At 39.2% G+C, this 27,314-nt stretch overlaps 1 protein-coding gene across 2 annotated transcripts in view; it reads left to right on the top strand.

The window, feature by feature from the left end:
- DPY19L1 (dpy-19 like C-mannosyltransferase 1) overlaps positions 1 to 27,314 on the top strand; it is a 92,881-nt gene that overhangs the window by 661 nt on the left and 64,906 nt on the right. For both annotated transcript variants that reach the window (XM_070369520.1, XM_070369519.1), the window contains exons 2-6: positions 17,476 to 17,500; positions 18,121 to 18,208; positions 20,932 to 21,069; positions 23,826 to 23,946; positions 24,629 to 24,722. In XM_070369520.1, coding sequence (XP_070225621.1) covers positions 17,476 to 17,500; positions 18,121 to 18,208; positions 20,932 to 21,069; positions 23,826 to 23,946; positions 24,629 to 24,722 — 466 coding nt within the window. The remainder of the gene's footprint in view (positions 1 to 17,475; positions 17,501 to 18,120; positions 18,209 to 20,931; positions 21,070 to 23,825; positions 23,947 to 24,628; positions 24,723 to 27,314) is intronic.

The following is a 27,314-nucleotide window of genomic DNA, read 5'->3' as shown; positions in this document are numbered from 1 at the left end:
CTCCTCTCGCTTCCGCGCCGCCGAGCTCCGCCGGTCGGTCTCCGCCAGTTTGCAGCCCTCTTCGACTTTTCCTGGGACGTCCTTACCTCTTCTTTCACTCCCCCTCCCTCAGGCTCAGCCTTCCTCACTCCTTTTCTACTTGCTCTCTGTCTCTGCTTTAAAAAAAAATGGCCCCGAGATCAACAGCTGCCCGGCCTGGCTGCGAACTGGCAGGTCTGCGCTAACCAGACTCAGGCGCTGTTGATTGGCGCGGACCGGCCGCCTTCCCGTTATCTCGGCCCCTGTCCGGGAGGATGGTTTGCTTTGGGTTGGAAGCGATTCTGCTGAGCTCAAAGCAAAAGCTCGTCCGCTGTTCTAGAAAGTTGCTAAACTTATCATTAAATTTTAGCGTGCCTTTTTCGTCTTGACTGCAAACACCGCCGATGGCAGTTTGTGATTCCCCTCCGCAAGTACTTTTCAGGTCGCGTTGTGTTTGGGGCGCCCAAGCTGGGACCCTGCTGACCTAGCAATGATTGGTATGGAGGGCTCTCCTCCTCATCCACTACGTTGACCGAACGGATAATGTTGTAATGATGTGCTGAAAAAAATAAAGTTGAAACATTCGCGTGTTGTGGAACGACTTCAGGTTTCCTTTGTTTCCTGATTGACATTCTGATAAGGCAAGTTATAGCAGTTTGAATGATAGGCCTGATTTTTCTAAGTCAGCTAGTAAAAAGATGTAACACTGCCTTTACTATATAATGTCATTAATGGACTTTGGCTACTGAATTATTTCTTTGTCCTTTCTAATTCCCTTAGTGATATCAAAGAATTTGGAGTTCAGTATAGATCAGGGAATAAAATATAGCATATCAGCCTCCCCTGAGATCACAGGCACCACCAGAAGCCACTCAATTATAAAAAGCCACAGTCATCACACACACATTTTAATGGATGCAAATAGGTTGATATTACTATAGGGGTACTTTTTTTTTCTATGATAGATTCAAGCTTAGAAAAATTCAGTATTTTCAGTATATTTCTCTCTTTTTTCAGTAGTGAGCGTGAAAAATCTTGTCAATGTGCAGGTTAGATAAATTCACCTTGGGGAGGCAGCATGGTACAGTTGATGAGACAGAGGCTCCTGATCCAGTTCAAGGTGTTTAAGTTTGGTTTAAGTTTGAAGTTATTTCCTTTGTGAGTGTTGCCTTCTCTATGACACAGGATTATCACCTGCCCTACTTACTCCAGGGCATGTCCTGAGGAGCAGAACCCAAAGGAGCTGGGGTACAGCATGGCTAGACAGTTTGTATCTAAGCATTTAACAATTTCAGTTGCTGTTATAAAAGCACATGCATAATACTGATTTGATATCTGGTGACAGGATGAAGGGGGCTTCCCTGGTGGCTCAGTGGTAAAGAATCTGCCTGCAATGCAGGAGCCCCTGGAGACGTGGGATTCAATTGCTGGATCTGGAAGATCCCCTGGAGGAGGAAATGGCAACCCACTCCAGTATTCTTGCCTGGAGAATCCCATGGACAAAGGAGCCCGGTGGGCCACAGTTCATAGGGTCCCAAAGAATAGGGCAGGACTGAAGCGACTTAGCATGCACCCAGGACAGGATGAAATTGCCCCCCTCCTCCTCCCCCACTATCTGCTGTAAACATTAACCACTTTGTAGCAAAATATGGAATGGTATCACTCCTTCAGGGAGGTTATGGTAACAAACCATAGAATATCTGTTGCCATTTTTGTGCATATTTTCTTTGGTCCTAATTGCATTTCTTTTGAATCTTATATTGGATGGCTTATATTTGGATCTAGTAATGCCCAGACCTAAGTACAGTTTTGTATTACTATCGCAGTGTGGCACTTTGGGTATTAGAAGGAGGTACAGTGAAGGTCCCACAGTTTTGGATGTACTTTGGGCATTGCGGCCATCAGATGGATGGAGGTTGGATGACCAGATCAAGGTCTAGAGACTTTCTGTCCTTGATAGCTGTTTACGTGGGGCCATAAGGCAGCTTGAAAGATGGTTCTGGAGAATACTCAGACCTGGGATGTTTAGTTCTTTCTCTGGATCTGTACTTTCAGATCCATGAAAAGGAGCAGGGTTTGGACATTTTTGAAAGCTGCCTCATTTCACTCTTCTTTCCCCTCTACAAATCAGTGAGAGTTGAGCTGACATGGTGTGGTTTTTTACTACAGTATTTTGCTATGACAAAAATTGCTTCATTTATGTTTTGGAAGAAATTTTAACCATTTGGTTCTCCCTGATAGAAGCACATCTTTTAAAGAGAGACTAACTTGGGGTTCCTAGTCTCTCATCTCCTCCACATGTGCAGAGCAGTGGTGGGAAACTCACTTCTTGTCAAAGTGGCCCTTTACACTGTTTAGCAGTATAAGCTCTGTTAAAAAAAAAAAATCCATTTTATTAAACATGTCTTTCTTTTAGGTACTGTTTACTATTTAATGGTAACAGTCATAAGGTTTTTGAAATGTTTATTTTTAGAAGTTTCAACTCAGTAGCTCCCTTTATCATCCAGGGGAGGCAATGGTGTAGTAGAAAAAACGGAGTGTTTCTCCAGCTTTTTTGACCACAACCTTCAGTAAGCAACATAATTTCCATTAAACCTGCTCACACTTGTGAAAATCCAACCCTGTACATTTATGCGTCTGTCTGTCAAGCTATTTGTGTATGTCAATGTCCTGGCAGGAAACGGATTTAATAAGTGGCCTGTTTTCAGAAGTATGAGCAGGTTTAAGAAACCCACAAAGGACACTGAAGCACCAGGGATTGTCACCAGTGGGAAGATGCTACCTCTTCTGGACTTGAAGTGGAAAGGGAGCTCCCTCCAGAGCTGAACCCAGGGAAAGCTGTGCAGTGGGGGCAAGATCACCCAAGAGGAGGGATCCCAGACACTCCTGCCCACCCTCTGATCTCCCACTGGTGCCTCTCACTGGCTGACCTTTGGCAGGAGGCCCAGCTGAATTATTGTGTAAAGTCAGCCTCCTGGGGCTGGGAACAAGACAGAGAGGGAGGAGAATGAATCTGAAAAGGGAAATGGAGACTAAGGATCAGTATGTACACAATATTTAAAGTTAAAAGGTCATGTACTGTACTCACCCTGTAATATACGGTACACTCTGATTTTCTGTTCTGACCTTTTTCAAAAATGCTGTTTGTAAACAGCCTTAGAAGAACTATTTGCTGATTCTGTACCTGTTTCAAACTTGTTGGTGCCTGAGCTAAGCATACAGCTTCTCTGAGTCTCAGTCTGTACACATATTAAAATGGGAGGCCTGGACTAGACTAGTTCTCAATCTTGGCTGTACACTAGTGTCACCTGGAAACTTAAAAAAAACCCTGACAGCTAAGCCACAGTTCAGACAAATCGGAATCGGGTGGGATGACGTGGAAGGAGGCATCAGTAGCTTTGAAATCTGATGTTCAGCTTCCCTTAAGGAACAGTCTGTCCCTCATCACAGGCTTCCCTGGACAGAAAAGCCTGGTGGACTATGGTCCATGGGGTCACAAAGAGTTGGGCATGACTGAGCATCTGGGTATCTATGTCCTTCATCACAGAACTGACATTCCTACTTGGCAGCAGTCCCCTGGAACTAGTGTAACTGCCCCTCCCCTCTTTTAAATGTGGACACAGACAACAAAGTTTGCCAAGGTTTCTTTTAATTTCTGTTGTTTTCCCAACATGGACTGTGGGCTGCCATTTATCATCTGATATGTCTGTTGTATTAACTGGAGATTCATGGAGATGGTGAAGACTAGGGATGTGGTGAGGGGACAGATTTAAGGGAGAGGGTCAAGAATTCATTCTATCTTGGACATGTTACCTTTGAGACATTGTGAGAAATCCAAGTACAAATGTCAAGTAGGCGAGGGACATAAAAGGGCTGAGAGGGAACCTAAAATAGGGAGTCTTCAGCAAATGCTGCTACTGCTGCTAAGTCGCTTCAGTCGTGTCCAACTCTGTGCGACCCCATGGACTGCAGCCCACCAGGCTCCCCCGTCCCTGGCATTCTCCAGGCAAGAACACTGGAGTAGGTTGCCATTGCCTTCTCCAATGCATGAAAGTGAGAAGTGAAAGTGAAGTCACTCAGTCGTGTCCAACTCTTAGTGACCCCATGGACTGCAGCCTACCAGGCTCCTCCGTCCATGGGGTTTTCCAGGCAAGAGTATTGGAGTGGGGTGCCATTGCCTTCTCTCTTCAGCAAATGGGTAATACTAAATTCTTGGAAATTGGTGATAGCATTTCTGCATATGTGTGGTTCACTGTGTACCAGGCATAGTTCTAGCTACTTTAGATTAACTGACTTATCTCAAACTCATTTAACTACTAACTCAGTCTTTACCATGACACTGATTGTCATACCCATTTTACCAAATGGGGGATGTGAGGCACACAGATGTTAAATAACTTGCCCAAGGTCACCCCTGCTGCTGCTAAGTTGCTTCAGTTGTGACTGACTCTTAGCGACCCCATGGACTGCAGCCTACCAGGCTCCTCTGCCCGTGGGATTCTCCAGGCAAGAATACTGGAGTGGGGTGCCATTGCCTTCTCCAGGTCACCCCTAGAACGTGGAAAGGTCAAGACTTGAATCCAAGCAGTATGGCTCCAGAGTTCATGCTCTTAAACACTACTTATAAACATTATAGTTAATCCCATAAAAAGCAGTCCTCTTTCATAGGAAAGATCAGTTCTCCATGGATGATCTTTCATTATTCAAGAATCATTAAGCAGGAACAAGTTTAAAAACCAGAAGAATTAATTTTTAGAGTACATAAATCTACAACTATTGTAAGTTTTATTTTTGGTTTAATACTAATTTTTATTTTCTTAGCATTATTACTATCTCCCCCCACCCCCTCGTAAGTGCATTTAAGAGCTCATATATCTTCATGTTGGCCTGGCATATTTCCTTATATTTGATTTCCTTTCCAAAGTAACAAATTTATCAAGTGTGTTTTTTAGTACTTTGACTACATGTAATTGATTCTTGGATGGCATTTTGTAATTTTAATCATAGCAGCAAATGTTAACCTACTAGCATAATCACCAAAATCAGTCACAGAAATTCTGAGTGATTCATTGTGGTGACCAAGGGTTTATCTTCTAGTTTACAGTAGCACCAACTATATCTTAAAATGAAGTTTATAAACCATTTGGCCAGTAACTTATGAAAACTTGCCATCTTGACAGATTTTTAATTTGAGAATATTGTTTTAATTGAGAAGAATGAGGATTTATTCTTATTTTCACACCAGCTCCAATTTGCCTAATAAGCTATTGCTCTACGTTGTGTTTTCCCGTTACTTCCTGCAGTAACCACTGCTTTTTGTTGTGCAGCCTTTCAGTGCTGCAAATGTCACAGATCAGACTCTTTTCCCCATGTTTTCATACTGATCATAAAGTACTTACATAACTAGCAGAGTGCCACTGTTTTCTAGTATGTTTAAAAGTTTTTTGTTTTTTTTAAAATAAGACTGTTTTGCCAAAATTTTACTTTCATATTGGATTCAAAGGATTCATTAACAAAAGAAACCACTCGTTCCTCACAAATAAACAGTTTCAGTTTTTTTATAGAAGATTATTTGACTTAATTTAAATGTATAATCATTAAAAGAAAAATAGAAACAATAGAAAGAAGTAACAGCGTATACCTCACCAAATTGGGCCAACCTACAACCCAGGCTTGAACAGTGCTGGCAAGTCCCAAATGACAGCAATCTGGGGTCCCAGTTGGGAAAAGGTCCCAGGCAGTGTCCACTCCACCAGTGAGACTTCAAATTGCAGCTTTGGGAGCTCTTGCTTATAATCTCAGGCTGCAAACTGATTTCATGCAAAAATGCAGCTCTGATTTAACTTTTACCATGCTGTTTTACCTTGTGAGTCATAGGATTTCGTTAGACAGTGAGGGGTTGGCCAGACCTCCAGGGGCTCAAGAGTTCTAAGACCTACTCCCTTTCTTATCTAAAGTGCTTCCTGACTCACTGTGCTTGCAGGCAGGCATGGAATCTGGGCAGTGTCCAGGGAGGTCAGAAGAAGGTCTGAGGCCTGGTCTCCTTCTGAAGCCTGAGCTTTTTAATGTCCTTCCTCCATTTTAATGTCCCTAACAAAAGACCTGATTTCTCACTCTTCTCATCTTTGATCTCCTTGGAAGTTTCATGAAAATCTAAAAAGTTAACTCCTGGAATTTTATATACGAGGAAACTTAAGTGAGACAGGTGAATGGCCTGACATCTCTTGTGAATTCACTGAGTGAAGTCAGAGATTAAAGTTAAGGTATGTTGGCTTCTTGGGGCTTCCTGGGTGGCTCAGTGATAAAGAATCTGCCTGCCAAGCAGGAGACTCAGATTCAATCCCTGGGTCAGGAAGATCCCCTGGACAAGGAAATGGCAATCCATTTCCGTATTCTTGCCTGGGAAATCCCACAGAGTCATCTTGTGGGCTACAGTCCATGAGGTCACAAAGAGTCAGATGTGACTTAGCAGCTAAACAACAGTTATCTTGACTTGTTTGATACATCTGTCAAATTGTAGGTTTCAGATCTATAATCTAAGGCAACTGTCAAAGCTACTGTAATGGGAACATATTTAGTAGTTCCAAGACCTAATCATATGTTCCAAGACCTAATCACTTTTTTAGCAAGAGTTCTACTTTGGTGGCTTATGCTCATTTAGGGAATTGCTCTGTTTGTTAAATCCTTATGGTCAACCTGTCAGCCTCTGTTTTGTCTTTGCATAACTATTTTTTTTTTTTGGAAACTACTAAATTTTGAATTGTTTTTGATTGGTTGGTTGGGATTGTCATTAAGCAGAGCGAAATATTAAAAATCAGTGTCATAGTTTTCTTAATCGTTTAAGAGATAAGCAAAACGTGCTACCCAAGAGCAGTTTGAAATTTGGAGAGAATACATAGCCTTGAGAATCCATAGCTGTAACCTTAAAACTTAAGTGGCTTATTGATTAATGAACTTGTTAAAATCTCTTGCTTCATATGATGGGCCTGGGGGTGTACTGTGTATATATGGATCTTTTTTTTTTTTTCTCTAGGGAAGAGATGCAGCTTCTACATTTTTTTCCTGTTAGATTTACTAAAGCTTTACAGTTTCACTCTGATTGCTGAGAAGCATTTAGTGAGCCTAGCATATTATTTCAGGTGTATATTTTATCCTGCTACTTGTTCTTTAAAAACTGAAATGCATTTTTTTTCAGTCAAGAGAAAATTACTTTATTAAAATTGCTAATGTAAGTTACTGTTAGATTTCTGAAATATTTTTGTCCATGTTATATGAAGACATGATTTTAAAAGGAAGCTAGAATTTATTGCTTTAAAAACACATGTATTGGGTAGTTGTATTAAGATTGTCTACTTTAATATGTGTATATACATAAATATTTTTAATATTTGGCTTCTTCCCTGGTGGCTCTGACAGTAAAGAATCTGCCTGCAATGCAGGAGACCCAGGTTCAATCACTGGGTTGGGAAGATCCCCCAGAGAAGGGAATGGTTACCCACTCCAGTATTCTTGCCTGGAGAATTCCATGGACAGAGGAGCCTGGTGGGCTATAGTCCATGGGGTCACAAAGAGTCAAACACAACTGAGCGACCAACACACTTTAATATATGTGTATACATAAAGATTGCCAGGAGAAATAGCAATAACCTCAGATATGCAGATGACACCACCCTTATGGCAGGAGCTAAAAAGCCTCTTGATGAAAGTTAAGAGGAGAGTGAAAAAATTGGCTTAAAGCTCAACATTCAGAAAACGAAGATCATGGCATCTGGTCCCATCACTTCATGGCAAATACATGGGGAAACAGTGGAAACAGTGTCAGACTTTATTTTTTTGGGCTCCAAAATCATGGCAGATGGGACTGCAGCCATGAAATTGAAAGACGCTTACTCTTTGGAAGAAAAATTATGACCAACCTAGATAGCATATTGAAAAGCAGAGACATTACTTTGCCAACAAAGGTCCATCTAGTCAAGGCTATGGTTTTTCCAGTGGTCATATATGGATGTGAGAGTTGGACTGTGAAGAAAGCTGAGTGCCGAAGAATTGATGCTTTTGAACTGTGGTGTTACAGAACACTCTTGAGAGTCCCCTGGACTGCAAGGAGATCCAACCAGTCCATTCTAAAGAAGATCAGTCCTGGGTGTTCTTTGGAAGGAATGATGCTAAAGCTGAAACTCCAATACTTTGGCCACCTCATGCGAAGAGTTGACTCGTTGGAAAAGACTGTGATGCTGGGAGGGATTGGGGGCAGGAGGAGAAGGGGACGACAGAGGATGAGATGGCTGGATGGCATTTTTGGACGTGGGTCTGGGTGAACTCCAGGAGTTGGTGATGGACAGGGAGGCCTGGCGTGCTGCGATTCATGGGGTCGCAAAGAGTCGGACACGATTGAGCGACTGAACTGAATTGACTGAACTGATACATAAATATTTTTAAAGTGTGAAAATTTACATTGTATAATTCTCTGTTTAGAAGTCTAATTTTTATACTCTTTTGGAGGGGGTGGTATTTACTTTCCATGTTGTTTTCATTCACTTCAAAGTAAACCTTTGTCCTTGATTTTTAAATTATTTCTCAGGAGTTTTCTCCTTTATGCCAGTATATCCTTTTGGTTAAATGTGCTTATTAGCATTTTTATTCTGCTTGAGCTTCCAATGAGAAGAAAACCAGAGTCATGAAACTCAGGCTTTCCTGGAAGCCTTGGTTTATCCTAGTCATGTGACCTTGGGCCTCATGGGAAAATAAGAGCCATTTTTTGCCTCAAAAGGAAGTCTGGGTCTTTTTGCTTAATCTTTGAAAGTGCTTAGTGAACTACAACTGATAAATAGGTTTATTCATGATAATTGAAATTTCTTAATTTTTCCCTAACTGTTGTAAGATACTATTTTGCTCAGTGTCAGATATATGGAGGAGATTCAAATTAACTATGGTCAACCTTACAAGTATAATTACGTAGACCACTGTGAATTCTTGATCTTATCTAGGAGCTATATGGTTTTCTTCCAGTCATGACTGAATTTTAAAGTAATCCTGCTTCTCACTTTGGGAGTCAGTGTCTTATTAATCAATTGAGTATGTTTTTTGCCTACTGAAACAAGAAAACAAATTAAAAGGGTCAAACCTGCCAAGGCTTTTTTTAGTTTGGGGAGCAGAAATATCCAAAAGGAAAACAGAAAATAATCATGGAGGCCCTTTGGAGAATCTGAAGTCCTTATTAGTGTTAGTAGTTGTAGCTATTGTTGTTATTCAGTCGCTAAGTTGTGTCCGATTCTTTGCGACCCCATGCACTCTAGCCCACCAGGCTCCTCTGTCTGTGGGACTTCCCAGGCAAGAATATTGGAGTGGGTTGGCATTTCCTTGTTCAGTGGATTTTCCCAACCTAGGATTGAACCTGTGTCTCCTGCATTGGAAGGCAGGTTCTTTACCACTGTGCCACCAGGGACATCCCCAGTTGTAGCTATGTGGAGTTATTAAATGCTAGGAGTAGAGATAACCAAGTAAAAACCCTCATTTCACATTTGATGAAAATTAAACTGAGGCTAAATAAGTCATATGAAATCCAAGGAATATTTCTTCTTAAGAATGTAAAGAAGAATTTGATTCTTAATTTTAATTCTTTCCCTTTCTTAATTATAATTCTCAGCTGTCAGGATTTTGACAATTTTTTCCTTCAGAATACCTTTTGAATTTGTTTCCCTTTTCATAACAAAAACTGTTAAAAATGTAGCTTTCTAAGCCCCAAGTGAGATCTATTGCATCAGGATCTCTGAGAGTTGGGGCTCAGGGATGCAGTCTTAACATGCCCCACCGCCATCAGTGTTTTCGTGGCTGCACGTTAGAATCATCCCCAGTACCAGGTCTAGCAGTGTCCAAGCTCCGCGATGATTCCAGTGTGCTGTCAGTGTTGAGATATTGCCCTTAGAAGTGTTTATAAATCAGCTCAGGGGTCTGGGGATCTGGAATGGGACCTGAGAGTCTGAATTTCTGATAAGCTCCCAGGTGACCTAATTATTGCTAGAAAACATGTGGAATACAAAGCAGCCAATTCTTACATTTTGTGAACATGTATGAATATTTTGCTCCAGCCGTTTCTGTACCAGTGATCATTAACCTTGACTGTAGATTAGAATCATTCAAGTATTAAAATAAGAAAACCTGGAGTTTCAGATTTAGGCACCCTGGATTAATACTCAGACATCTCTAGTTTTATTTAGCAACACTGATGATTCTAATGCAATCCCAGGGTTTAGATCACTTTTGCTCTATGTTGCTGCTTTATGATGTTCTTTCTAAATCTTGCTCTGTTTCTTTACTGACTGAAAGTGCTTCTGAACCTTTTTTTGTACATCGTGGCGCACAGTAAAAAATGATAATGTTTGTGTGGTGTGAGTGTGAGAGTAAATGGTCTCTTCAAAATGCAGAGATTTCTGGCCCAGGGGGCACTCTGCTGGCTCCGGTTCTTGGTACCACTGGTTGAGGAGCTATGACAATACCCGCGCCCCCACCCCCTCATCCCCGGCGCCACTGGTGTTCATAGAGCTCTGAGAGCCAGACACGCTGTATATATAGTGAGTGAGCCTTCAGTTGACACCTCATTATTGTCAGTATCATGTGTATTCTGTATCGCCAATATTAGTGATGGGAATTCTTTTGCTATGTTGGATCAGAGTCCACATCCAGCTTTATTGTAGCTGTCTTTTGGCTACTCAACATAAATCCTCACCTAAGTTGTAATCATGTCCTGAAATCCAACCTCTCCCCTCACTTCTGCCCACCCAATCCCACTTTAATAAACCCTGCCGTGAGTGGCCATTATTGATCTGCCTTCTCAGATTTCTTACGGTTCATAGACTTCGTGCTATTTACTTGGGTGCGGGTGTTCTCTCATTATTTTATGTACCTAAATCTTATCTCTCAAAGATTTTATCTTTAAAGGTACAGATGTTGGCTTATATTTCAGTCTCAAGTACTCCAGCATAGGGAACTGTGATAAAAGTAATTTTGGTGGAAAGTTTTTACTTTCGCTTTAGGTTTGAAGGATTCATGAATGAAAGAGTGCCTTACAAACACATAAACAATTTCAACCTTCTATAGATTATTTGACTTAATTTAAATATACAGTCATTAAAAGAAAAAAATTAGAAACAATGGAGAGAAGTAATAGCATTGTTGTTCAGTCGCTGTTGTGCCTGATTCTTTGAGTCCCCATGAAACGCAGCACACCAGACTTCCCTGTCCTTCATTATCATATATGTGAAACATACATGTGTAACAGCAATACATCACCAACATCCAGACTTGAACAGCGCTGGCGAGTCCTGAATGAGAGCAATCTGGAGTCCCAATTGGCCCAAGGTCCCAGGCAGTGGCCAGACCGTGGGTGAGACTTCAAATTGCAGCTTTGAGGGATCCCCCTTATAATTCCAACACACAAACTGATACCATCATTAGTTTGCATACAAAAAAGCAGCTCTGGTTTACGGTCTTTTACAATGCTGTTTGTTTCATCTTGTGAGTCATAAGACATCTTAGACCCTGGTAGCAGGGAAGAGGGGGTTGGCCAGACACTTAGGGGCTCAAGAAAATTCTAAGACCTACTCCCTTTCTTACCTAAAGTGCTTCCAGACTTGCTGTGCTTGCAGGCAGGCATGGATTCTGGGCAGTGTCCAGCAGGTTAGAAGCAGATCAGAGGCCTGCTCTCCTGCTTCTGAAGCCTGAACAAGACTTCCTCCATTTTAACTTCCCTAACAAGGTATAATGAATTTTCCTGGTGTCTCAGCGGTAAGGAATCTGCCTGCCAATGCAGGTGACACAGGTTCAATCCCTGGGTCGAAAAGATCTTCTGGAGGAGAAGATGGCAGCCCACTCCAGTATTCTTGCCTGGGAAATCCCATGGACAGAGGAGCCTGGCGGGCAATCTGTGGGGTCGCAAAGAGTCAGACACAACTTAGCGACTGAACAACAGCAATACAACAAGCAAGGTTTAATACCTATTGGCAGAACAGGCTTCTCAAAATACCACTTTTGAATTCCTTTAACTTTGAAGGATGAATTAAGAGTTTTCAGGCATACTGCATAATTAAAGTGAAAGTTGCTCAGTCATGTCCGACTCTGCAACCCCATGGACAGTAGTCCATAGAATTCTTCAGGCCAGAATACTGGAGTGGGTAGCCTTTCCCTTCTCCAGGGGATCTTCCCAAATCAGGAATCGAACCAGGGTCTCTTGCATTGCTGGCGGATTCTTTACCAACTGAGCTATCAGGGAAGCTATCAGGAAGCATCATTAAAATACTAGGTGTTTCAGAGGATCGTTGCCCTATGCAGCCTATGTGAAGGGTGTGTGGTGGGATTAACCAGAAAAAGGCCAGAATGTGGGCTCCATGGTATGAGCCACGGAAAAGCCAGTGGGACTTCAGACATGGGGAGGAGATGCTTAAATCTTTATGTTTAGAAATCAACTTCCTTCTCTAGGAAAGACTGTTGGTGTGAAACAGGTAGACTACTTCCTAGTGACTTCAGCTTCTGAAAAGAAACTTTTAAACTCTGAATGGTCCCTTGAAAACAACTGTTATAACTAATTAGAAAGAGGTTGAATATGGAACTTGTCAAGATTGGTTTGAAAATCTTGTCCAGTGGATTTAGGAAGAGTTCTTAACTTCTTTTTATGTCATTTTGTCACTTGGGCATTAGGGAGGCCAAAACTGCAGAGTGCTTTAAGTACGGATTAACCTCAATTTAGGAATAAGTTGTATTTTTAAATTTTGCAAGTCATTTTGGACTTAGAATGTATTTCTCCATATAAATATTGTTACACGATGAAGTCATCAAGTGCCTGAAGATTGAAAGGGAGGCAGCTCTGTCACTGGAGAGAAACTGAGGCTCGGGAGGGAGGCTGCGTTCAGGTTCTTGCTTGGAGGGAATACCCTTTCAGAGGCCCAGTTTTTCATCTGTAAAATGAGAATAAATACAGGATTGTTGTGAGACTCAAGAGAGCTTGTGAAGGTATCTGAGAATTAAGGCAAGTCCTAGTTATGAAGCCCACGTGTAAGGGATTCAGTGTAGGGTAGGCGGGCAACCGTAGTTGTGGCTGGAGTTCTGTGGCCGGCAGGTTGTCACAGAGGGGTGAAGGGAGCCACAGCACCCTGGCTCACAGCTTCACAGTTCCTGCTCTCTGCCTTGAGAAGGAGGAAGAGAGAAAGGACGGTGGGTGTCCAACTTTAGTGTGCAGGAGACTCGGCTGAGGAACCTTAGGAAAGCGGGTCGCGGAGCTCTACTTCCGAGGAATCCTAACTGGGTGGGTGGGTGGGAGGGTCTGTGGAAGAGACCAGGACTTCTGAGTCACCTGCTGGGGCAAGGCGACCTGGAGGAAGGGAGAGACTGCCAGAGCTGGGGAGAGAGATCTGGGGATCCGCTGGTTGGAGAGGGGATGGGATTTAGGAGCCCTCGAGGACTGAGTAGAACAGCATGGAATAACCTCCTGTCTGTTTCTTTCTCCATTCCTTCTGCCCTCTTCACAGCAGTGAAACGATACAGGCCATGCATGCGGTGGGGAGTAACGAGGGGCACCCCCTCCGCACTTTCTGAGCTGTGGCTGGACAGAGGAGTGTCAGTGGGAGCAGAGCTGGGGCAGGCCTCTGGAACTCCACTGTGCTGGGGTTCGGGACTGAGAACCTGAAGGCTTAGGCAGCAGGCTGCACCTAGGCAGAGGGTCTGATTTGCACTGATCACAGGGACTCCATTTTTGAAAACAAAACAATTACATGCACACTGTGTTTGTGTGTGTGTGTATAGCTAACTGTCAAAGTACATTCAACTTTGGTTTATTATGTGGACATGATTTAGGATTATTTAATTTTCCCCCTTAAATGCATTAATTCAGCATTTGAGTCGGCCTTTGTTTTCAGCTTCTTGCTAAGTACTACTATGGTAGAATTCAGTAAAACATTGTTTCTCCCCTCAGGGAATTGCATTCTATTTTGTTTAAACAAGATTCTAATAACTGGAGAAGAATAATTTTCAATGAAGAAGCAGCTCAAATCCTGTAAGGCTGAAAATTGATGTAATGTGACATATAATCTGGTACGAAGTGTCTTTAATCATAAAGTGGAAGGAGTGGTCAGTTTAGTTTCAGAGTATTGATAATTTGCGTGCTTCCAGCAAAACTTAGGAGCCTTACAGAATTCTCAGCCACAGGATTGCAGTCTTTTGAGTTAGATTACAAAGCAAACCTTCACTCTTGAACACCATTTTTCTCATAGAATAGTTTTGGAATTTTTGAAAGCTTTTTTTTTTTTATGTTCTGATTTTTAGAATGACAAAAATAACATACGAGTTAAACTGGAAAAATTGGTTATCAACTTTGTGACACTCCCAAAAGACTATACACAGGATTAATAATCACCAGAATATATTTAGAGAAAATCATAATCTTTTCTGTAGGCAAGAAGGCATGAAAAGCTCTTTGGGGATGTTTTAAGAAGTTTTTGTCATTATATGTCTTTATGCTTAAATTATGTGCTCACAAGGCAGTATCTGCTTTACTTACTGGGGTTTTCATTTTCAGATGACATATACATAGAATTTATCTCAATTGAATAAATTAAAGCATAATTCTATACTTTTATATAAAAATAGCTTCTATAAAATACGCTGCCTGTATCAACAGATGAATTGTAGCCTTTTTTTTCTTTTTTCTTAAAATAATAAAAGAAAGATGGAAGGGGAATAAGATACTTTAGGGTAAGGAGGCCTTTGTTGCAGCCCTTCCGTCCTCCACAAGAGGCCACACAGAACATGGGTCTTAGGTCAGAATTCCTGCTTCCAACTTCCCTTTCTCTGTTTATCCACTTTGTTTCTTGGGCTAGTTTCTAAAGTTCCCTGAGAATCAACTTATTATCTATATGTGTGCTGGATGCTAAGTTGCTCAGTCCTGCCCACTCTCTGCAACCCCATGGGCTGCGACCCCATGGACTGTAGCCCTCCTCTGTCTGTGGGATTTCCCAGCAAGAATACTGGAGTGGGTTGCCATTTCCTCCAGGGGATCTTTACCATCGAACCTGCACCTCGTGAGTCTCCTGCATTGGCAGGTGGATTCTTACCACTGAGCCACCTGAAGCCCTTATTATTTGTATACCAGGGAAGTGTTGGTACTTAACACGTAGGATGCTTGTGAGGACTTACTATGTTAGTTCAAGTAGAGCACTTAAAAATGCCTGGCAGGTAATAAGAATTCAAATGTTAGCTGCTTTATTACTACTACTGCTACTAATTAACTATTGTTATTGTTAAATTGAAATGAAAACAGAAATTTAAAACATTGGACAGATTATGAATCAACATTGGAAACTGAAAGAGGGTCATTCAGATGCTGAGAAATCCAAGAATTGACTAGTGTTGCAAGGATTGAATTAAAGGAAGGCACCAAAAGGACTTTGTGTCTTCCTTCTGAGAAATTATAGTATTCTGAGGGAGCAGAGAGCGGATGATCTTGAAAAATCATATGTATTACTGCAGAATTGTGAAGGTCAGAGGCTAATTTAAAGGCATAATGTAAAATGCATTTCTGTTAAAGTGCCCAGAATAGTTTGCCCTCTTTTGTCAGAATTACTTAGTATTATTCTAGAAGTTTATTATTATTGTCACATGGGAAGAATAAACTAAAATAGTAAAATTATTAAACAGGAACAAAATTATCTTTTAAAAATATTACTTAAAATGGAGAATTAGAGATGATAAACAAACAAAAAAAAACCCTAAAAGAATCAATTGTATAGCAAAGGAAATACATTACAAATAAATACACTTCAAAAATAAATACATTAACAATATCCAGTGAAGTATAATGAAAACAAAATTTCATATTTATTAGCAGGAGAAAAAGTGTTAAAACTCCCAGGAAAGACTTAATAAGAAATATGAGTTAAGTTTATATTATTAGCTCTACTGATAGGAGTTTTGTCAGGGGCAATTGAAAAGAGAGTTGGAATAATTGAATCTATATGTTTATGGATAATAACATATATGTGCTGTAAACATGTAGATTCTTCCCATATTTATTTATCAATGCTGCTGCTAAGTTGCTTTAGTCGTGTGTCTGACTCTGTGCGACCCCATAGACGGCAGCCCACCAGGCTCCCCCGTCCCTGGGATTCTCCAGGCAAGAACACTGGAGTGGGTTGCCATTGCCTTCTCCAATGCATGAAAGTGAAAAGTGAAAGTGAAGTCGCTCAGTCCTGTCCGACTCTTAGCGACCCCATGGACTGCAGCCTACCAGGCTCTTCCATCCATGGGATTTTCCAGGCAAGAGTACTGGAGTGGGGTGCCATTGCCTTCTCCGATTTATCAATGATGTCAAAATTATAATCTCTAAGGGATTACCAAAGTATAAGTGTAACAGTTCTTCAGCATGATAAAGGTGGTATTTACATTCTATAACAGAAGAATGATTTATTCAGGACATAGTAGTTGAGACATTAATAAAATAAAGCCCAAATTTTATTATGGTGGTATGACATCTTTAAAGGAAGTGGATAGTAGATTGCTCAACAAGAAATCAAAGTTTCAAAAGATCAAAGAACACTTTACAAACAAATGTCAAATGACAAACCTAGTTAAATATTTGTAGTTTCAATGATCTAGAAAGAGTAACTCTTTGTCTTTTGTAACCATTAGTGTCTTCTAGGTAAAATGAATTTTAAAATTTTAAATAGAAATACCTCTATAAAAATAAGACAATAAGATCTGAGCTGTTTGTCTTTCATTTCTAAGAGTATTTCATACTTGGTTTCCTTGTAGTTATTTAATCAGAAGCCTACAATAAGATGAATCTTGTGATATAAGAATACTGTTTTCTGGATTCTTTTTAATGTGTTCTTTGTACTTGTATAGAAGGCAAACAATTGATTCTTGTATGAGACTGGTTTTATTACCAGTTTTTCTATTTTCTTTTTCCACCTCTTTTTCTTCCTTCCTGTTTTGTTTTAAATTTGTTTAAAAATATTAAAACTTACTATAAAAATTCAGATATTGCAGCATGTATCGAAGTGATAGTTCCTTTTTTCTATCCCTCTCCAGTCCTGTTCCCTGAAGTTACCATATCTTTATTCTTTTGCCTCTCACCATTAGTTCTATCCTTCTTGCAGTTGAGTTTGTGGAACTTTCCATCCAAACATTTCTTGTATGGTTGTTGGCAAATAATATTAATAGCTCCTCATTTATTTTGTTGAGTGAATGAAAATTATAGCTATATGCTTAATTCTTTTATAATTTAGTCCATTGGTATTTTAAGCAGAGCTCTGGGACTTTTTTTGAAGAGTCCCCATTCTTTATCCCCTCCCTATGAGTTCAGGATCTACAGTTCCCAGACTTTATCATGCTTATCTTTACAATGCTTTTCTGTAAGGTGAAAACACTTTTAATGCTAAAATAATGATTTACGTTTCTTTTTTCTTGCAGCTGCCTTTGCAGCAGTGTTGCACTGGTAAGAACGTTTTTCTCCTATGGTATATTTTAGGCAGATGTTTACAGCCTATCATCCTATTTCATATATATATGAATAATTCCAGTATAAGGATGAATATATTACATGCAGCACACTAGTATGAAAATGTAGTTTAATTGATAAATCAGAGCCAGAATAATGCAATTTTTAATAAAAAAGAGATATATTATTAATGAGGTTATATTTGAAACTGTTTAACATTAATATAGTGTTCACATTGAGAAGATTAAGTTTTTTAATCTTCTGGATAAGAAGAAATATGAATTTCATAAATCAGACATTTCTGAAATAGTAACCCAATGACATTTATAGTTTAATCTATAATTTTATTGTTTTTGGCTTATAGTATCATTATTCTGGTTCATTCTAATTTTAAAATCTAATTTGAATGTGTTTTCTTATAGAGAGAAATTTTAGTGGAAATATAAGATATATTGAATGGAAGAGCAAATATGGAGACTGTTGTGTTTGAGTTTTATCACAAAATTAAGTGCAAATATGTAGAGTATTAATATTTTATGTTTGCTTTTAGAGTTTCTTTTAAAATTATACTTAGTATAAGTTTCAACACAGTTGCTTTGTTACTGTTTGTTTTACAGGAGTCATATAACACACCTCTTTGAAAATGATCGTCATTTTTCTCACCTCTCAACATTGGAAAGAGAGATGGCTTTTCGCACTGAAATGGTTAGTTTTCCTGTACTATTTTATTGTAGTAGTTTAATAATCTAAATATTTTAGGCTTCTTATCATGGAAATTTTCAGATATTTTAAAGCAGAAAGAGTAGACCCAAGTCCCCCTATCCATTCCTCTAGCTTCAACAACTGAAGACACATAGCCATTTTTCTGTCATCTACATTTTCATATACCCATCTCTTTTTAAAGGAAACCTCAGATACCGTATCATTTCATCTGTACATATTTTTCATGTATGTCTCAAAATAAAGGACTTTTTTGTTAACCACAGTATCATTGTCATACTTGAAAATATTGAAGAACAGTTACTTAGTATCATCAAATATCAATCAGTGTTTAAATAGGCTGGGGGAACGGGCATTTACTAACCATAACAACTCCATAAAGAAGAACTTTTGATGTTCTTCTTTATTTGGCTTTTTTCTCTGAGCTACACTTTACACAGGAAAGACAGGAAAATGCTTGATGCTTTCCTTCTATTACAACTTTTCGGAAAAATGAGTTGCTTCCCTAGCATCTTTTAATGGTGACAAGCAGAGTTTTGTCTTTGGGTGTATGTTTACGGCCTGATAGATTTTAACAGATTTCTTAAACTTACCTGTCTTTTGCTGGTGAGAGTCCTTGCAGTTGGCTCTGTGATTCCTTGATTTGGGATTCCCAGATGGCTCAGTGGTAAAGAATCTGCCTGCCAATGCAGGAGACGTAAGAAACATGGGTTTGATCCCTATCCCTTCCCTCTAGGGAAGATCCCCTAGAGTAGGAAATGGCAACCTGCTCCAGTATTCTTGCCTGGAAAATTCAATGGACAGAGGAGCCTGGTGGGCTATATGTAGTCCATGGGGTTGCAAAGAGTTGGAAATGATTGAGTGTGTGTACACACACACAAACATGTACACACACACACCCCCTCCTTGATATGACCTCACTAGTATTATGTAGCTTCCTTAACTTTCTGGTACTGGAAGACATTTCCTTTCCAGACCTGGAATCATCCAGTATTCTAAGGAGCCCTGATTCCTTCCAGTAGCAAATGGTATTTAGAGGCCACAATTTTGGTGATAGAGGTGCTCATTGCTAGTATTTTATGCTAGATTGGCCATTGTGTCTAGGCCTTTTTAGTAGATAGAATTAGGAAGCAATTTTTTAAAAAGAAAAAATAAATTATTTATATTTCTAAATTCAAATTTAGATTAATTACTTTTTGATATTAAATTTGTATCTCTTCTGTTAGCCTGAGAATCTTGGTTTCACATTACCTATATTTGAGGAATAAAAGTATCAAATATATTGTTAAAAATGATTACTAGAAATAATTTAAAACTTGTTTGTGGTTTTATTTTTGACTTTAATGTATATTCAACTAGGAATGTACAATAAAATTACTATATCTTAAATTTGTTTGAAATCCTTTGCCAACTTAATAATTCTTATATATTTTTTGGATATTTAGGCATATAAACTTTTTTGTTTTAAATTTTAGTTATATAAGATATTTACGTGATTCCAAAATCAAACCTATAAACAAGGTAGGTTGTAGTTTCCTGGGGGGCTGTCATAACAAAGCACTTGTACCTTAGAAGAGCAGAAGTTTATTTTCTCACAGTTCTGGAGGCTAGAAGTCTAAAATCTAGGTGATGGCAGGAACATGTTCTCTCTGAGACTTCATTCTAGCTTCTCATGGTTCTGGCAATCCTTGGCTTGCATTGTAGGTACCATGACTCCAATCTCTGCCTCTGTCTTCATGAAGCATTTCCCCCTATATCTCTGTTTAAATTTCCCTCTTGTTATAAAGATACCAGTTATATTGCATTTGGAGTCAGCCCTTCACATCATGTGGCCAAAGTATTGGAGCTTCAGCTTCAGCATTAATCTTTCCAATGAGTATTCAGGATTGATTTTCTTTAGGATTGACTGGTTTGATCTCCCTGCTGTCCAAGAGACTCTCAAGAGTCTTCTCCAGCACCACAATTCAGAAACATCAGTTCTTCGGTGCTCTGCCTTCTTTATGGTCCAACTCTCACATCATACATGACTACTAGTAAAGCATTTTTTTCCTCAAAATGGGAGTACTACCATGGTCCCTCTCTTCTGTCTTCACAGCTCCAGTTCTGCAGGGTTCTTAACTTAAGCTGAGCTGAGAAGAACCCTTTCTAACACTGAAAGAAGCCTTTTCTAACTCTTCAATTAGTGTGGGTTATGCTGCTGCGGCTGCTGCTGCTAAGTCTCTTCAGTCGTGTCCGACTCTATGCGACCCCATAGACGGCAGCCCACCAGGCTCCCCGTCCCTGGGATTCTCCAGGCAAGAACACTAGAGTGGGTTGCCATTGCCTTCTCCAATGCGTGAAAGTGAAACGTGAAAGTGAAGTCGCTCAGTCGTGTCCAACTCTTAGCGACCCCATGGACTGCAGCCCACCAGGGTTTATAGGGGTTTCCTAAATGAGCATGCTCTCTGAGTTATATGACTTTTTAAATATTAAAGCTATTTTTTAAGCTGTTTTGAGATCAGTTGTTCAATTAAGACAAGGTTATGCTAAAATATGTAAGTTTTTTGCAACCTGAGCATTTATTAGTGACCAGAATCCTGTGAAATTAATTGTAGCTGTTACGTGCGTGATTGCTTTGTTTTTAAAAAACAGTATATTTAAGTTTTATTTTAAGCTAATACGAGGCATAGTAATTATGTACTTTTTATTATAACATGTGCTTGTTTCAGGGACTGTATTATTCCTACTTTAAGACTATTGTGGAAGCACCCTCATTTTTGAATGGAGTATGGATGATTATGAATGATAAACTGACTGAATATCCCCTTGTTATTAATACATTAAAAAGGTTCAATCTTTACCCTGAGGTAAGATACTTTTGCAATTATGATTTTTTTACTTTATAAAGTATTACTTATATTAAATGGTGATTCTAAATCTAAGATCTAGTTCAATATATTAAATTTTATCTTTTTTAAAAAAGTAAATGGATATCTTTTCTTAGAAAGGAATATGAAAAAAATCATGATTAATTTTTGGGGTCTTTAATGATTTTATGGAAATGAGTATTATGATTGCATGGTTTAGAAGATGTGGGAACTAGATTTGATGTGTTTATAGGTATTACATTACCTTTATGTGTTATTTGCCGAATACTGTTTCTTCCTTACCTGAGATTCTTCATTTAATCGGATGCGCTTTTCCCCTGGTGGGAATGGAAGAAAGGAGCTGAGATAGGAAGGCAGTGCTATCAGTAACTATTTAATGCATCCCTAAGGCATTCTCCAGGACCTACCTGGGTTGACTTCCTGGGTGACATCCCTCTTGGGGCTCTCCTGTTAAGCACGCTCCCCTTGGCCCCTTCATAGCATGCTGATGCTGCCAGAAGGGGTGCTGCCCGGTGCAGCGGGCCATGGCTGCCTTGGTGCTGAGAGATCTCAGGCTTGGGCTCAGTGTCAGCACTAATCAGGGCTCTTGGTCATTTCCCTTTGAGTGAGAGGAGTCTAACTTCCAGATGAACTGAGTTAGCTTGCTTAATTATGGAGGAGATAGAGACCAATAAATAACCACCAAAGTGCTTATTGAGTACTTTCTGTGCATGTCTGCATTTACTTTTCCAGCAATGGGATCACACAACACTTTTTTTTATAAATACTTTTTGTCTTTTAAGAATATTTAAAACCATCTTCCTAAATCATCTTTTTTCAATAGCATCATTTTTTATGGCAGTAATACAATCTGCCATTGTTTATTTAGTTCATCTTTTATGATAATTTTGGTTGTTTTCAACTTTTAAAATATCCTAAAGCTTCAGTAAACATTCTTGAAGCAAAATCTTTACAAATATCCATGTTTTTTTTTAAACTCTAAATTTGTGGATGGGGATACACATATACTTATGTTTTTTTAAACTGTAAATTTGTGGATGTGGAACTATTTAGTTCAACAGAATATAGGCTTTAATGATTTTGGTACATGTTGCCAAAATGCTTTTTAGATAGGATTTATTAATGAAAATTACCATGGGCAGTGTTTTTAAAAATGCCTGTTTCTCTGCATCCTTGCTAATTTAATGGCTAAAAAAATTAAGATCATGTGATGTGTTTTGTTCATTGCTATATATTTGTGTATGTACATGTATATTTTCAGTGCTATGTATTAAATGCACTTTCACTTTTAAAAATAATTGCTTATTCATGCCCTTTGTCTATATTTTTATTGACATTTTGTAAGAGCTCATTATATGCAGGAAGTTAATACTATGCTATACGGATACGACATTTTCTCCAGCTTTTTGTTTGCCCTTTAGCTTTGTACAGTATGATGTGAATGTATTTTTTCTTGTCAGAGCTATCATGTCTATGAATCTTTTAGATGTATGTTTTTTATTCATTCATATATGTAAAAAAAAACTTATTCTTAATTGTTATAATTATGTTTTTGAGATTTACAGTTTTAATTTATCTGAAATTTGTTTGAATACTCAGTTTTGGGGCAGGAATCTAACCTTTTATTTTTTCAAAATGGTCTTCTGTGTAACCCAGCACTTGGGTGAGTGGTCCATCTTCTGCCTGCTTCTCTTATTATTTCCAAAATTATTATACACATATGCTTTCAACTACTTTTGGACTTGCTGTTCAGTGTTACCTTAGGTTGAGGTCCTGAGAAATAAGCTTTAAGATGGAGATCTGTACCTGAAGTATATAGGGGAATACCCTTGAGGGCAATATCTGAAGGGGGATGAAGGAATTAGGAGGAGGCAGGCGGAGGAGTTGAGCTGTGATCCGGTCATAGCAGAGGCCTCAGCCAATCTCTGGGGAAGCTCTGGAACTGGGATGACCCTACAGAGTTGTCCTACCTGAAGCAAGGGCCTCTGACCTTTGTATTCCCCCCTGTTGACTAGTTATGGCTGCAGTTACCCTTGGGGAGGGTGACCTTTAGTGAATTTACTCTCTACTGCAGAGGATAGCTCCCAGAGAGAAACCCAGCTGAGGGTTGTCAGCCACCACCCCTCCCCACTGCTCAGGGAATGAGTGCCTCAGCCCCGAAGAGAGACCTGTGGCATTCCACTGCCTCTGCCATAGTTACTTTGATCTGTCTGACTATTCTTGTGCCAGCATCACACTATTTTAATTATATAAGTAGCAAATTTTATTATCTGTTAGGACATTTTCTTCAGTTATCTCCGTTTTGTCTTTTCCATATAACACATCTCAGTAGACACTTGAGATCTTGCTTAGCTTTGTTTTATGTTTATGAATTAATTTGAGGAAGAATTCACATCTTGAAAAATTAAATCTGTTCAGGAAGATAGAATATCTTTCTGTTTGTTCAACTCTTGTTTTGTATCCCTTAGTTGAATTTTATAGCTTTTGAAGATTACAGATTTGTATATCTTTTGTTATATTTTATTCTTAGCCCTGGGTGAACACGTGAAGACTGACCAGTGAAGAATCTACATACGGGACTGTGAAGCTCCTTTTACTAGATTTAAAGAGACCCAGATGAGAATTGTACAGGAAGGGAAAATTTGTCAATTATCAAAATGTCTCAAAAATATTCTAGTAAGGAAACTGTTGAGGATACTTTTTTCTTAAAATGTCTCCCTCTCTTTTCCTATTAGGTAATCTTAGCCAGCTGGTACAGGATTTATACCAAAATAATGGATTTGATTGGTATTCAAACCAAGATATGTTGGACAGTTACCAGAGGAGAAGGACTCAGCCCTATTGAAAGCTGTGAAGGCAAGTTTCCATGATATTGTCCTGTTGTCTGTTGCAGTATAATAAATTTACGGCAAACTTAGTGGTTTTTATTATGTTTATGGTTTCTGCTAGTAGGGAATTTGGGCGGGGTATAGAATGGTTGGTTTGTTTCTGCGATGTCAGAGGACTCTGCTAGACTCAAATGGCTGGGAACACTGGAATTAACTTGGAGCTACTTCACTTACATTCTGGCTGCTTGACTGGGGTACCTGCAAGGCTGAGCCCAGCTGAGCCTCACTGGAACACCTACAAGTGCCCTTTTCATGCATCTTGTGCTTTTGTATTAGTATCTCAGGGTAGTTAGGCTTCTCATGTGGTTGCTCAGGGCTCCAAGTTGGATACTGCATGGCCTCTTCCATATGGCTTCTGCCATGGTCTGCTGAAGCAGTCACAAGCCCAGCCAGACTTAAAACCAGGGGCACAGACCCCAGACCTCTACAGGAGGAGTATCCATGAATTTGCAGCCCTGTTTCATAACCACTACAGCTACTTCTCTGGTCTTACCTATGTTTCACATTAGTGTCGTGTGTTCATATGGGAGCCAAGGCAACCATTAAATGTATCTGGCAACCATTTTCAAAATAGTCACATTTTAATGTGAATTGTCGGACACATAAAGTAATCTATAGTTAAAGCATTCTTTTTTTTTTAATTTTTAAAGGATTGGGAGATCCTGCTTGCTTTTATGTTGCTGTAATTTTTATTTTAAATGGACTAATGATGGCATTGTTCTTCATATATGGCACATATTTAAGGTAAGACTACTCATTTTTAATATGTATGGTTTATACTGTATACTAGAATAGTAAGAACAGTGAGATGATTGACATAGTTCAGTTTTATGACAATGTCATTTCTAATATATCTATTAGTAGATACAAAATTATTTCCCATTTGAACGATTTCATCATTGGCATAGTCAGCCACATTTAAAATAATTTTAAAGGCTTAAGTAGAGGAGGGCGGGGATATTTGATAAATATTAAATATTCGTGGGCTTTTATACATAAGCAGTATATATTGGTTACATAAAATATTGGGAACATAAGGGAAAGGACCATTTATTGTCAAATGGTGTTAGTGACTATTCTGCTAATTTTAAATAGAAATATAGTCTATACAGATATTTAGTAACTGACTTCATTTACTTCATAGTGAGCAACATTTCTAAAACTAAAAGATTAACATATTTTCTGAGTTTTGTGTTTCTATTTCTCCTTTTTTTGATCCTTCCTTCTACTACTTGTTTGAATTATTTTAGCTTCAGAGTATCTTTAGAATTTTCTTTTTTGACTTCTTCCTGATTCGTTGAGGTCCAGGAGTATAGCGTATGTATGTAATTTTCAATTTGGGTTAATGCGTGTGAATCTGCTATTATCCTGTTGTTTTCTTTGCTTTGAAAGTGTGGCATTTACAGTTTAATACCTCAAAGATCTCTTGCATCCTAGCTCAGTATCTGAGTATATACCAGTTGCTTGATAATATTTGTCAAATGAGGAAGCTATTAGAAGATCAACTTAAAATATATTTGCATAAAGATTTAAGATACTTTGATGCTAATATTTCTGACTTTGCTCTAAGTAAGTTCTTTGAATTATGTAATTAGGGGAGACTGAAATGAAAATTCTTGATTAAAAGATGATGTGAAAAATTTTGTTTTTGAAACAAGATACACAGAACTAACTTAACAGAAGTATCTGGTAAGCAGGAGAGGAGGCTGACTTTTGAAGGAAAGCAAAGCCAGGGTGCTTTGTCTCATGAGGAGCCAAAGTTAGATGAGTTTGGAGGGAATCTGTTCATTTTGCTGAGTAGTACCCAGCTGTCTTTATTGCATTTGGGAAATCAGACTTTAAAAGAAGTTAAAACATGGAACATGACATTCTTACTAAATTGCTAACCTATAGTTATACTGTTTTTTTAATTGAAAGAATTTCTAAACACTAAAAGTAAGCGTGCTGTATCATTTTCTTATAATGCTTACGATGACAATTATTTCAAAGGTTGAAGACACAATATCTGCTGCAGAGAATGTGAGGCTCTGGTTTTGGCTGAGGGATTCTTGGTGCTTTGGGCCCTGGCCAGAGATTTTTCAGTCTGCAGAGAGCAGTGTTCTCCCTCCGTGTTCATTTGTTCAGTCTGCACCTGGAGTGCATACTAAGTGGTCTCTTTTTGAGACCGCATGTTTGGGTTCTGAGAGCATGTTGGTGGGGTGAGGTTGGAGATGGCAGCGGTGGTGGGCGTGTGTCAGTACAAGATAGACAGCAAGGATAAAGTGCTTTCAGTTCTGGAGGCAGGAGAAATTTGTTCTGTTTGGAGCAGTTGATCTAGCTCTGTCTTGGAGGATCAGAGCATTTTGGATAGGTGGAGTCGAAAAGAACCCTGGGGAGAAGCAAAAGTGGACATTTTGGGATAGGGAGAGGGTAGAAAGAAGATCAGTTTTCCTGGGATACAAATGACTGAGGAGGCATTGTGGAAGATCATATTGGAGCAAAGAGTTGGGCTGGTTGATGAATGAGCTTAATGCCAGACTGGTTGGAAACCTCTTCCAAAGCAAGTGAAGGAAATCAGAAATGTGACCAATAGAGGGACAAGATTCAAAGCTGAGCTATGAACTCATGTGACCTTTGACAGTAACCTCACCCCAGAGTCAGCCAGTGACCGCTTCAGTAGTCTGTCAAACAGGAGGGTGTTACCTCGTAGGGGATTTTAAGATCAGTTTAGTGAGTTGGGACCAGCAATTCCTACTTACGTGAAAAAAAAAAATGAATAATAGGAATATGAATATATTGTATATTCATATATTATATATATGTGGTATATATGGTATTTTATAAAATATGGTATGTGTTATTATTCATATTTGTTATTCATATATATTCAAATATGAATAATAACACGTACCATACTTTATAAAATAGGTGTTATTTAGAGAAACTTCTGTTTGTTGCTTATTGTATATACGTATATACATGTATGTGTGCTGAGTTGTGGTGTAAAGTCTTATTTCTTACTGTTGTTTTAGGCTAAAAAAAAAAATCTGTAGACCACTCACTGCTTGGGGCATCAGGAGGGAGTGACTTTACCTTAAGGGGATTTGGGTCTTTCCGAATAGCTGTCTCTGGTTCTTCTCCCAGCTCTGAGCGCCGCGTCCTGTTTCAGCCGCACCCATTTTACTGCTCTGAGCCCAGCCGGCCCCCTTGGTGTTGTCTGACTCTTGTACCTGGTGGCCGACCCTCTGGAGCTATGCTTGGGTAAAGAGACCACACTGGTGTCACACATTTTCATTTCCCTGCATAATCTCTGTAGTCCTGTCCAAACACATCCTAATGTCTAGACTCTTCCTAGCC

This window comes from Bos mutus, chromosome 4 (assembly GCF_027580195.1).
Source record: "Bos mutus isolate GX-2022 chromosome 4, NWIPB_WYAK_1.1, whole genome shotgun sequence".
NCBI classification, from domain to species: Eukaryota; Metazoa; Chordata; class Mammalia; order Artiodactyla; family Bovidae; genus Bos; species Bos mutus.
Note: the sequence above shows the minus strand (reverse complement) of the source record. Positions and strands in the feature narration are given on the sequence as shown.